Below are 11,733 nucleotides of genomic sequence, written 5' to 3' on the forward strand. Positions count from 1 at the left end.
GCCCCTGCCTGGGGCTGCCTGCATGGGGCCTGGCTTTGGGGACAGCAAAGGCAGGGCCCAGACAGAGCCCCAAAGCTCGGGGAAGCCAGTCCCCTGCTGCAGCTCAGCCTCCAGCAGCTCCCATGCACCCCAGTGCCTGGCACAGCCAGAGCCAGCTCCCAGACACTGCTGGGAGAGGCCACCCAGGACGTTCAGGCTGCTGCTTAATTACGGTCCACGAGCAACAGAGGCCGTGTGCCCAGCCCCTGACAGCAGCCAGTAGAGGCCGGTGGTGCTGCGGGCACAGGGGACACTCAGCAGTGTCTGGTGGCCTCCCTCCTGTGCCCATGCAGGAGGCAGTGGGAGCAAACCCTGTGCAGGCTGCCAGTGCTGCAGCAGCGAGGGCAGCGGCCCCGTTCCCTCCTGGCCCAGCAGAGCCCAGAGGGCAGTGCCTGAGTCAGGGCAGAGGACAAAACCCTCGAGCTTTGGAGCCAGGGCACAGGGCAGAGGCTGGCTCAGCTGCTGGGAGGCACGCAGAGCTGAACAATGCCCGGTGCACTAATCCTAGAGAGAGCACAGGAAAACATCTGGTGACTAACACAGCCTCGGATACCCAGGGGAGGCTCCGTGCTGATGATGACTGTAATTTTCCCTCAACTACCAGAGACTTTTCTGTGGCTGGGGTCTCAGCCGGGAATAAAGGCGAGCACGCTGGTTGAGTGACACAAAACAAGCAAATTCCTTACGATTCACCTGAGGAACCAGGTTAAGTGGCAAAGCAAGACAAGCCTTCACCAACACGGGGCTGTTGTCCTTACGGTTTCTGAAAGTTACACACCAGCAGCAACTATACGAAATAGCAAGGCACCAGAGCAGCACGACACCTCAGTCCTGGAGCAGTTCTAGGACAGGCAGGGTGGGGGAAACAGCCAAAAAAATGTCCCTTGTACAGGATGACAGGACATAGGAGCTTTATGTTCAGGCTCTTGCACTGGCATGCACACATTGTACAACCCTAATTCACCCGTTTGCCAAGCATTACTCTGACCACTTCTGGTATTTTCATCCTTTCCTACTGAATGGGTCTGCGTGTTTCCTCACAGAGCGCAGAGATCCAACTCCTTCCTGGGCAAAAGCAAAGCCAAGAAGCAGCTCAGATGAAAAAGACCTACACAGGTCTTTTGGAATATGTGTATTCTATCAGGAGCTGCCAGCAGCAAGCAACACCATTAGCCAGGGCCTTCAACAGAAAACCCTGCTAGATAAGAATTTTTTAACTGCTGGCAAGAGGGAATGTGCCGTCACAGCTGGAATTTAAGAGCAAAAACATGGAGCAGGTGGAGCTGTGATACCTTCCAGAGCACTGAAGGACTGGATCCACAGTGAAAAGGTGAGAAACTGTGCTGACAGCATGCAGGTGCTTCACCCTCCAACCCCCGAGAGCTCCCAGTTTTCAGTCCTGATCCCCTACAGACATCTTGAGGAACAGTTCTACAGGGGAAGCTGCCTGTGGCAGACCTCTTCGAGTTTTCTGTGCAAGCCACAGTATGCAGCAGCCAAGCTGAAGCCAAGGTCTCAGCACAGCCACAGAGTTACCATGCTGCCACCTCCTGCAGAAAGGGGCTCAAAGCTTTGTGTATTTAGGGGAAGGACAGAGGTGTGCTGCAGCCTGTGGAGCCACAAAAAAAAATCTGCTTTAACCAAACAACTTGTCAGTAGTGCAGTAAACAAAGAACAACGGTGAAATAAATATTGCTGGAAGCAATTTTCACTGGCTTGCACATTCTCCCAGTAATATTCACTTCAGGAATGTAAAACTGCATGTAGATTAATGCTTTCCCTCAAGCTGAAATCTGTGTAGCAACCTAAATCCGAAAGGGGAGAGGATAAATTCCAGATGCATTCACTGTGGATGGCTAATGCCACATCCCAGAGAAGACTTCACAGACATTCACTTCAGTCCATGTCCAAAGGATTACAAGACTCCATTTGGTCCTTATCTTAAATCTCCATGTATTCTACCAGACATGAATTAACATTACAGCAATGGAATCTATTATGAATAAATAGATCTGTCATCTTCTAACAGTTCTCCTGTGCAGCTTTACACTGACAAGTGCTGAAGGTCCTCTTGGCATGGTTTGTGTAAGAGACTACCACTGGTGTAAAGACATACCGCATCTTGGTCCTCCAGCATTTTAAATTACAGCTCAGGTACAATAAGAACTAGCAGAATGAGGATAATCACTGGTATTGTCTGTAGTCGCCAAATGGAGGTGGCTGCAACTGGGAGGGATCGTCTGAAAACTGAGGGCCTGCGAATAAGGAGAAAGAAAAAGAGTCAAATAATAAATATGAAAAGATGAGACATTCATCCTACTAAAAGCATGAAACACATTCACAGTGCTTTTCTTTAATATAAATCCCTTCTAAAATTAACAAAGCCAATAACAAGACTTTACATTTTTTTTCCATTCGAAGATGTTCAAGAGCTTTACACATTGACAAGAGCCCTGTTCCCATAAGGCACATATTTTTAGCTCCTTTACTAATCGGGAAATGAATCAGAGCAGTGAGAGGGAAACGTTTTCAGTCACCTAAAGGAGCTGGAAACCTATGCCTTATTGCCCTGCAGTTGAACCTGGCCATTCTGTACGGGTTTACCCATGGTAACTCGCCCCACAACAAGGCAAGGCAGTGGAACGGAACGAGGCATTGTGGAGCCAGCTTCCCGACTCCTCTTACTGACGTCCTGCTGGAGGGAAGCAATACGCTTATTGTATGCCAAGTTTAGAGAGAATAAATTGTAACAGACAGATGATACCCTTTCACTAAAGCAGGTTCATTTTAAAATGCTCTGGTATTAAGAACAGAAATTGTAACAATTTAGACTGAACAAAGAACGTCAGTGAACAAACCCGAGAGAGGAATCCTATCAGGAATTAGTGGCTTGCCACTAATCCTTTCAACACTAGTGGTTTTGTCTGTATTGCTCCAAAAACGAGGTGGGGTAATGGAGATATTAATTGTTTCACCCAGCCAAGTATTTATGTAAATGGTTACAGACTCTGCTCACTGACATCTCAGCTTGTTTTTCTTAGGAAAAAAAGGGGATACAGGTTTTGGAGTGGTTTTAAAAAGGAAAAACAAAGCACCAGCACTACCCCTCTTTGACATCTGCCCTCTGCATCTGCCTGCTGATCTTTACCTCCTCATGTGAGCCAGGGTTACCCACACATCTGCACAAGGACCATAGCCAGCCTGCCAAAACCCTGCATCTCGCACCCAACTTGCTGCTTGCGATTCCCTCAAACCTGGCGTCTTGCTCACTGCCACCTGAACTACTGCTGCCACCATGTGTCAGGGCTGTGTGGATGTACTGGGGGACGGGGCAGAAGACCAGTTCCACGATCTGGCACGTTGGCACGTGGACATCCTCACTTTCAGCCCCACAGCGCCTGGCCACGCAGTGGGAAGGAGCAGCAAGAACCCACAAGTCCTGCTTGGGCCTGAGTCAGCAGGACAGGGCTGGGGCGCCTGTTCCCGTAACACCACCCACGTCTGCACATTTTGCTCAGTCCAATCCCAAATATCTTCTCCACCCTCTGAAGCCCCAGAAATGACCCACGTCCCACTGGGCCTGGAAACCCCCAGGTGCACCACATTCCTCTGCCTTTACGTTGCTGAGTGACAGCCAATCTTTCCCTTCATTTAGACGTGGATTTCTCTAGAACTGTCATCCCACAGACAGAACACTGGAAAGCTCTTGCATCATCACCAATGTGCGGCTCTTCCTTCACTTTTTACAGCCTTAGAAGCTGGGAATTGGATGAGTAGATTTACTCCATGATAAGAGTGATGACTGGAAGAGGTACATTAGTAAAGACTGCATAATAAAAGCCTCGTGCTACTGCAGCGATGGCTCCTTACCATTAGGGAACTGTGTGGAGGCAAATCTTGTTAAGAGAATACCAGCTCCTTCAATTAAAGCTAGGAGAATTCCTCCCATTGCAGCAGACCCAACCATGGCAACAGGTCCGTCTAAAAATAAAAGTACAAAACAACACTTTTTTCTTTTTTCAGCGCATTACTTTGCATATTGTAATTCTCTTTCTATAGTTATAATCTCTCCTATGGGCAGACTCAGAAGCAGTCATTTTGCATTCATTAAGCCTCATTAGTATCATCAATAAAGAGATAATTACTAAGCAATTCTCCCCCTTCCTCAGGGAAACAAAAGAACAACGGTAATGTCTGAGAACATAATTATTACTTTCATAAGCACAGGACAAAAGTCTAAGATTATCTTTCAATTTCTCTTACAAAGTAAACTCCAGTTTGGGTATCACACAATTCCGCTTCGCTGCAACGATGAGAACTGTACATTTAGAATACAGAAGCTTTTTCAATTAATATGCTCCCAAGAGCTCAATTTCTTACTTCTGGCAGCTAATATGGCTCCAGTTAGGGCTCCGCTTGTGATTGAATTCCATGGATCTTCTTTACCTCTCATTCTGACCATACTGCAGTCAATCATGGAGAAGAGACCTCCCCAGACAGCAAAGCTACCTGTTGGAAAGTTGGCAAAAAGGCAAAACCAGTTTAGAAAAAGCAGGCAAGCAGCCACACTGCAGTCACGTCATCAAGAGGTGGTGTGGTGTTAGCACACTTTCAGACACATCCAATCTCAGCAAGAACCAAACACAGGTCAAAATCAATACTGAGACAAACTCGAAACTTGTCAAGTCACACACACATTATACATACACATATATTTTGTATATAATCTCATTAATTAGTATTTCATGAGAAAAAGATTACCAAGCAGTGATTATAATGGAACCTGCATCCTAATAAAGATGGAATAGCTCAGGGAAAAAATAGCATATAGGAAAAAAATAATGTTTTAAATGTATTTCCTCATAGAGAACAATAGAGTAATTTAGCACCTTATCCTAACACCGCTTCTGGCATCTCAGGAGGTCAGAGCTGGTCCATACGGTATGGCAGATGTAAAGAGAACGTGACAATTCTCAGAATGCAAATTCTAAAGTCATTTAACAATAACCGGTATTATAAATGAAAAGAAATGCTCATCCCCAGGCTCATTTTGGGAAAAATGTGTGACTTCAACTCTCCTTAATTGGAGGTCTCTTAATGCCTTTGAAAGCTTGCTATCAGATGCGGACCAGGAGGGTGAATTCCTCTCTCTGTGCAGTCACCGCAGGCTGTGGCTGTGGAGCTTTTCCAGCCTGTGGCCCTGATTTCTCTGAGAGGTTCTGCTGCAGCCAACGCATTCCCCTGCTCAACATCACTCTCCCATTTTCTCCTTCTGCATAATGGCACAGAGCAGATCCTTAGGCTTACTCACTTTGATGCTGAACCACCTTTAAGAGCTCATAATGTCATTTTAACTCAAGCAGCAGGTTTGTGATTTTAGACATTTGTGCACAACATTCACTACAAAAAAAAAAAAAAAAAAAAAGACTGAAATGTACCTAGCTGACCTTAGAGGAAATCTGAAATCCCAGCCAGATCCACCCACCTATTTCACTGTTTCTCCACGTCTGATGATTTCTCCTAATGAGTGACGTTCATTCCCTTTAAAGCCATGCACACAAGGCACAGGCTCGCAGGCAGCTCCGCACAGAACTGGCTCAAATATGACAAAATGATTAACCCTGGTTTATCACTCCAGGAGCACAAGCATGTTTCCTCCACACCAAAACTAATTCTGGATGCAACAGAACCATATTTATTCTCTGCTTGGACTAACAAACCCTGGTGAAATGCATCTGGCCTGCTGGAAGGCAGCTCAGGTGTCCCTGTGCTTCCATCACGTTATATTCCCAAACTGGGTGTTTGGTATTCCCAAACAGTCCATGGAAAGATGATGGCAACATCAACACAAAATTAGTTACCTCCCAGTTGTGGAGCTCTTGTTTTAATAGCTGTCAAACTTCCCCGCAGTCGGTGGTTTACCCCCTACAACAGAAGAGAATGACAGAATGTAAGAACGAAGCCTGACAGCCAAAATGACTGCATATAGCACAAACGTGCCCCAGGCCCAACCTACTTCTAAGCACCTTCAATGGCCATGATCAGGAGCTGACAGAAAATGCATTTTTACGAATATTTTACTATTTGTCATGTCTTTGCAATATACCTGGAAGCTACAAAACCAAATACAGCCAGCAGGCATCACCTTAAAGGATTTAAGTTCCAGGTTTGTTTGGTGGGTGTGGTGGGAGTTGAATGAGACATTTAACGTAACACCTTTAGCAAGATAAGCACATTTATTTGTCACAGATATAATTCTTTCTTCCTATCTGATGCCCAACCACTCCCCCCAGTTTGACACCAGCAAACAGCAACATCGGGTGCACGGAACTGCAGGAAGGAGACTGTGGACAACACAGAAATCCACCTGGAGGAGCACCACAGGGCTGTGTCAGAGAACTGCACGCTGTAATGCCACGTTTCTATCAGTGCTATTTTTCACCAGAAGCTGCAGGCATGGCTGGCAGCAGCAACCTCGGCAGGTGGCCCAAACTCAGCCACTCCTGCTGGTCAGCTGGAGCAGTTATTCCCCTCCTCACCAGCGCAGTCTCAGTAGCCAAGAGGAGCACGCAATTCAAGTTTAAAAGGTGCTTCTGAGCCTTCTGTGTCAAATAGTAAATGTCATCCAGGAATTTCAACAATAATTACTATGCATTTCCTATACTTTGAAAGATTTAAAGCACACTGGGAACACTCAAGTTTTGTTTTAGATACAAGCACTGAGAAGTGTGGATACGCTCACTTAACAAGTATCACACAAATTTTAAATGTGGTTAAGCACATAAACCCATTCCTGTTAAGTGTCTGCAGGATCTGACTAGTTTTGGAAAAGTTATTTAATTTTATTTACGAACTTTACATGAAACTGATAGTTTGTTAAGAAGATTTAGGCAATCAAATTGTCACATAGTAACAGCAAACTAACAGTAAATCTCTGCTAAAACACCTTTCATCCCTTTTAAGTCTTTTCTATAAAAGCCAGAGGAACGTTTTACAATGTTCAAGTAGAAGTTGGATCTTATTTTTATCAGACATCTGTACAACATGTTTGTGGTCAAAATTTTGCAGAAAACTTGAAAGTGAGAACAACTGACTAGTGTTGCCTAAACTTGAACTTCCATGTCTACGCACACTTCTACATTTAAACTGAAATTGCCTTTCAAATAAATCCATTTGTTAAAAAACACTAGTATTTAAATAAGAGATTAGGTACAGAAAGTAACACTCCCTAATATAAATCTGAAGGAGAAGAAGATTTTTCCTTTGAGTCTTCCAGTTTCTTAAAGAAAGGCAGAGGGACAGGGCAGATGAGGAAGAACAACCCAGGCTCTGCTGCTTTACGTGCAGCAGCCAGGACCAAAGGCAGAAACTCAGCTGAGGGACGCATTTTGCTGCCCCCATTCTTTCCTATCCTGAAGAGAGATGCCCCTCACCGAGGGAGGGCAGCCAGCTGCAAGAGCCCCACTGCTGCCGTCAGTGGAAAGGGGGAAGGCAGAACTTTAACCCAGACAGATGACGGCCCCCTCTGGATGCTGAGCCATTCACCCAATGGACACTCATGGTCTGGATTATTGACACGCAGCCTGTTCATCAGTCCCACTCTGTGGACAAGGATTTCCTCCACCTCACCTTCTGCTACCAAGTTTCACTGCTGACGGACAGAGGAAGCAGGGTCGCGCTCTTAATGCACTTCTCAAATGGTTTTACTTACCACCGGGGAATTTCTGAACCCCTTGATAGCTTGAAAAATGCCACCTCCTATCGCTCCCATCGTGAAAGCACCTCCGCAGTCATCTACGATCCTCCAGGGACTGTAACGAAAAACAGAGATGAAAATGCAATGCTGCATCATGTCACCCTATGTGAGTAACTGAGGGATCCACCACTCGTCCATCCGGTGCATTCCTGTAGGAAATTCCCCATCTGAAGGAATGTCCCGGTATCCAAAACCAGGCACGCGCAGGTGTGCGGTGACACGAGCTCACGTTCACCCAGAGCCCAACACCCTGCCTCCATGGGCAGCATCAGCTCCACAAAGAGCTGTTTGAACTCCTCTCATGTGGCACCGAGACGCGTCCATCATGGAAAACGTCTGCACAATTCCAGCTACAGTCAGCTCTGCCCTACTTGTGTAGTGTAAATAACTCGGAATTCACTCTTCTCGTTCTCACCTCGACCTATGGAAAACGTAGGTGGCAAATTTAAACGAGACTCAGCCCACAGGAGAACAAAACGCTGCTTTCCGGAGTTACTCACACTTTTTGTTAGTTCTGGTTATTTGAATGGGAGACTTCAAAGTCATCTTTTGTTAAACTGGAAAGGTTTTTCCGATGCATCCTGGGCCTTTGAAGTTCATTAAAACAAACCCCAGGAACGCTCACGCAGCGCTAGGCAGCGGTGCCAAGCCTGCAGCCTCACGGAGCGCAGGAACAGGCACCTTCCCCTCAGCAAAGGCTTCCGACCATGGAGAGCTGGGCTCTAATTTGGGGTTTGCTGTCCTCTGCAGCCCACTGCCCTGTAATTCTCTGTCACCAAACACCTCCCGAGCTGGGTGAGCACCAGCCTGCAATTAGCCGTGCTGCCGCTGCTGGGAATTTTGCAGCGTATGCACGGAGTTATTCTGCTTCTTTCATCTTATAGCAAAACCTGACAGCCACAGCTGCTGCACAGGCAATACCCAGCAAGCTGAGCAGAAAGCAGGCTGCGGCAAGATGCACGCTCACAAAGCCGAACCCGACGGCAAGCCCCGTGTTCAGGTTAGCAAATTCTGCACTAAGAGCCATCATAGATGTGAGTATCAATGAGCTTTTCTGATCTCCCTCTGGATTCAGTGCTAAGATTCTGTTCCTAAGAGCTCCCTGCAGCACCCAGCTCTGCGGTCCCGCACATGAGAGCACATCTCCATCCACTTGCTCTGGATCCGCCACTTTTCTGTTCCACAGGATATGTAAAAGCTCTTTGCCGAAAGGAAGGAAACACAGCTCCTCTTTTCCCCTGACCACCTGCTACACTGCATATTTTGTCACAGGTTTTCATTTGCTTCCTGCAAAAAAATACCAATTTTTTGTTCCCTCTGCCTAAAGGCCGCCCCAGGCTGCTTTCTCACTTCCACGACCCCTTCCCGACCCGTTCCCGTTCCCCATCTGTGCAGTCCCCGCAGTGAGGTGGTGGCACCAGCTCTGCACAGCAGAGCAAAGGTGAATTGCTGGCTCGCATGTGACACTGCTCCGCATGTTGATTTCGGGTCAGAGTCACTCGTTTTTGTGGGGGCACCACGATCCCACCCACACCACCACCACCAGCTGCCTCCGGGCCCAAACCCACACTGATGCAGACAGCAGCCAGAGGTGGAAGAAGGGGACGTCCTCCCACCAGGCAGAGCCCTTCCTTTCTACTGCCCTGCCTGGCACGTGCTTTCATCTCACATTCCTAACAAATCCCCTCCAGTTTTGATGAAATTAAATAATTTAGCCCCATTTTATACTTTATTTTCCTCCTACAAAGCCCCCTATTTCCCACGAGCAATGATCAGGAAGAGTTGCGGGCACGCTGTTGTCAGATCTGCCAAGATGAAAAGCGACCGTCTCATTCTTCTCAGCGTTTTTTCTTCTCTCTGTGCCTCCTGTCCAGATTTTGATCTACTGTTATGAATAAAACATCTCATCACAACTCTCTGCCTTTGTTCGCTTGTTAAGAGCGATCCTGTTAAAAGGCTTTCTGGAAATCTAAATAGATTATGTAAAGTGGTCTTCCTTTACCCACAAGGTCAAAGAATTCCAATTTAGCAAACTGTGACTGTTCTTTACAGAAGCTTCACTAATTAGACCCCAATCACGGAGTGCTCTCCTAGATTTTTTCCATCTTTAACCCTCCTTCAGAGGTAAAGCTCATTAGTTGTTACCTTTGGGGTACTTAATTTTCCTCTTAAACTACCCTCCAAGCCTCCGCGGGAGCAGCTTTTGAACGAGAAAACGCCTTTGATGCCAGCACTGCTATCTCATGTCAGCGCCTTTCAACTCCCGGACAGGCGCCGGACGCATCGGAAAGCTGACACAAAACACCCCACAGCCCCGGCAGTTCTCAACCTCAGCAGTGGAGAGAATCAGAAGAGAATAAAAGAGATTATTCCATTATTAATTTGGCACTTATCTGCAAGCTTAATGTTACTGTTACATCTTTCCCTGGCTTTAAGGATGCCCCTCAGAGCAGGGAAACGGGCAGAGCACAGCATGCGAGACGTGGCCAGGTTCCTCCAGCAGCAACAGCCCTCGGATGGCCACCATAGCTGATGGTGAACAGTTTAGGGCTCAGGACAGCAGCTTGGGCACGGAGAGGCTGAGGGTGCCCCACACCTTGGGACGGGGCCTGGGGGAACTGCATGGGGCTTTGGGGATGGAGATAATGGGGCAAAAAGCAGGTAATGGGGTGAAATGTAGGGTGGGGCCACAGCAGCCTGGAAAAGAGGTGGTGAAGGGCCTGAGGGGAAGACATGAGGAGAAACTGAGGGTTTGTTCGACCCTTCGACCCAGAGCAGAGCAGGCTGAGGGGAGGCCTCATGGTGGCCTGCAGCTCCCTCATGGGGAGTGGGGGGGCAGGTGCTGAGCTCTGCTCTCTGGGGACAGCGACAGGACCCGAGGGGACAGCATGGAGCTGTGCCAGGGGAGGTTGAGGTGGGCAATGAGGAGCCATTTCTGCTCAGACAGAGCGGGCAGACGTTGGGACGGGTTGCCCAGGGAGGTGGGGGAGTCCCTGTCCCTGGGGGGCTCCAGGAGAGGTTGGGGCTAGTGCTTGGGGACATGGTTTAGTGGGTGCTGGTAGTGGGGGGACAGCTGGACCAGATGATCTTGGAGAGCTTTTCCAGCATTAATGATTCCTGTCTCTGTGAGAGGTGGCTGGGCAGTGGGACAGGCCCCAGGGACGCGGGCATGGCACCGAGCTGCTGGAGCTCAAGAAGCGTTTGGACAACGCCCTCAGACACTGGAGCCCAGAGGAGGGCCACGAAGATGCTCAGAGCCTCCAGCACCTCCTGGAGAATTATCTCCAGGCTGAGAGCGCTGGGTCCGTTCAGCCTGGAGAAGAGAAGCCCGAGAGGGGCTCTCCTGGGTGTGTACGAACACCTGAGGGGTGGGGGACAGCGGCATTTGGCCCGCCCATGAGGCGGCCACGAGCGGGCTGTGCGGCGGCCATGGCGGCGCCTCCAAGGTCACCTCCCCCCCCCTCCCCCCTCCCTTCCCGCCGCCCGAGCCCCCCCCGCTCCCTCCCTCCCCCCCCTCCCCCTTCTCCCTCCTGGCGCGCGCGCCCCGAGCCCGCCAAAGCCCCGCGGCCGCCGCACGCGCCCTTCCCGCGCCCGGCCGCTCACCAGGGCTCGCGCGCGTACTCCTCCATCTTCGCACGCGCCGCCGGCCGCGCCCGCCCCCCTCCCGCCGCGCGATTGGCCCGCCGCAACGCCCCTCGGGCCGCTCCTCCAATGGGGGGCGGGAGGCGGGACTAAGGGGCGCTGAGGTGGCTGCGCGTGCGCCGCTGAGGGCTGAGGGGGGCGGCGGTACCGGGGCCGGCGGCGGGTGCTCGGTGTCTCCGGTGTCCCCGGGTCGGGGCGCTGCGGTGCAGGCACGGAGCTCCGCACAGCTCTCGCCTGCAGTAAAGACGTGGGCCGCTCCAGAGCGCGGTCCCTACGGTCCCAGGCCGCGGGGGGCA

The 11,733-nt window shown here is 49.5% G+C and overlaps 1 protein-coding gene across 1 annotated transcript; it reads right to left on the reverse strand.

The window, feature by feature from the left end:
• Positions 1-1,967: 1,967 nt before the first annotated feature.
• On the reverse strand, positions 1,968-11,471 carry TIMM17A (translocase of inner mitochondrial membrane 17A). Its single transcript, XM_084498055.1, has 6 exons — positions 11,399-11,471; positions 7,751-7,850; positions 5,901-5,964; positions 4,420-4,548; positions 3,910-4,020; positions 1,968-2,294 (listed from the first exon to the last, which is right to left on the reverse strand). Exons 1-6 carry the CDS (start codon positions 11,422-11,424, stop codon positions 2,224-2,226), a joined length of 501 nt encoding a protein of 166 aa, XP_084354181.1. The 5' UTR covers positions 11,425-11,471; the 3' UTR covers positions 1,968-2,223.
• Positions 11,472-11,733: the final 262 nt, after the last annotated feature.

The sequence above is a fragment of the Aythya ferina genome, assembly GCF_964211825.1.
Source record: "Aythya ferina genome assembly, chromosome: 25".
In the NCBI taxonomy this organism is placed as follows: Eukaryota; Metazoa; Chordata; class Aves; order Anseriformes; family Anatidae; genus Aythya; species Aythya ferina.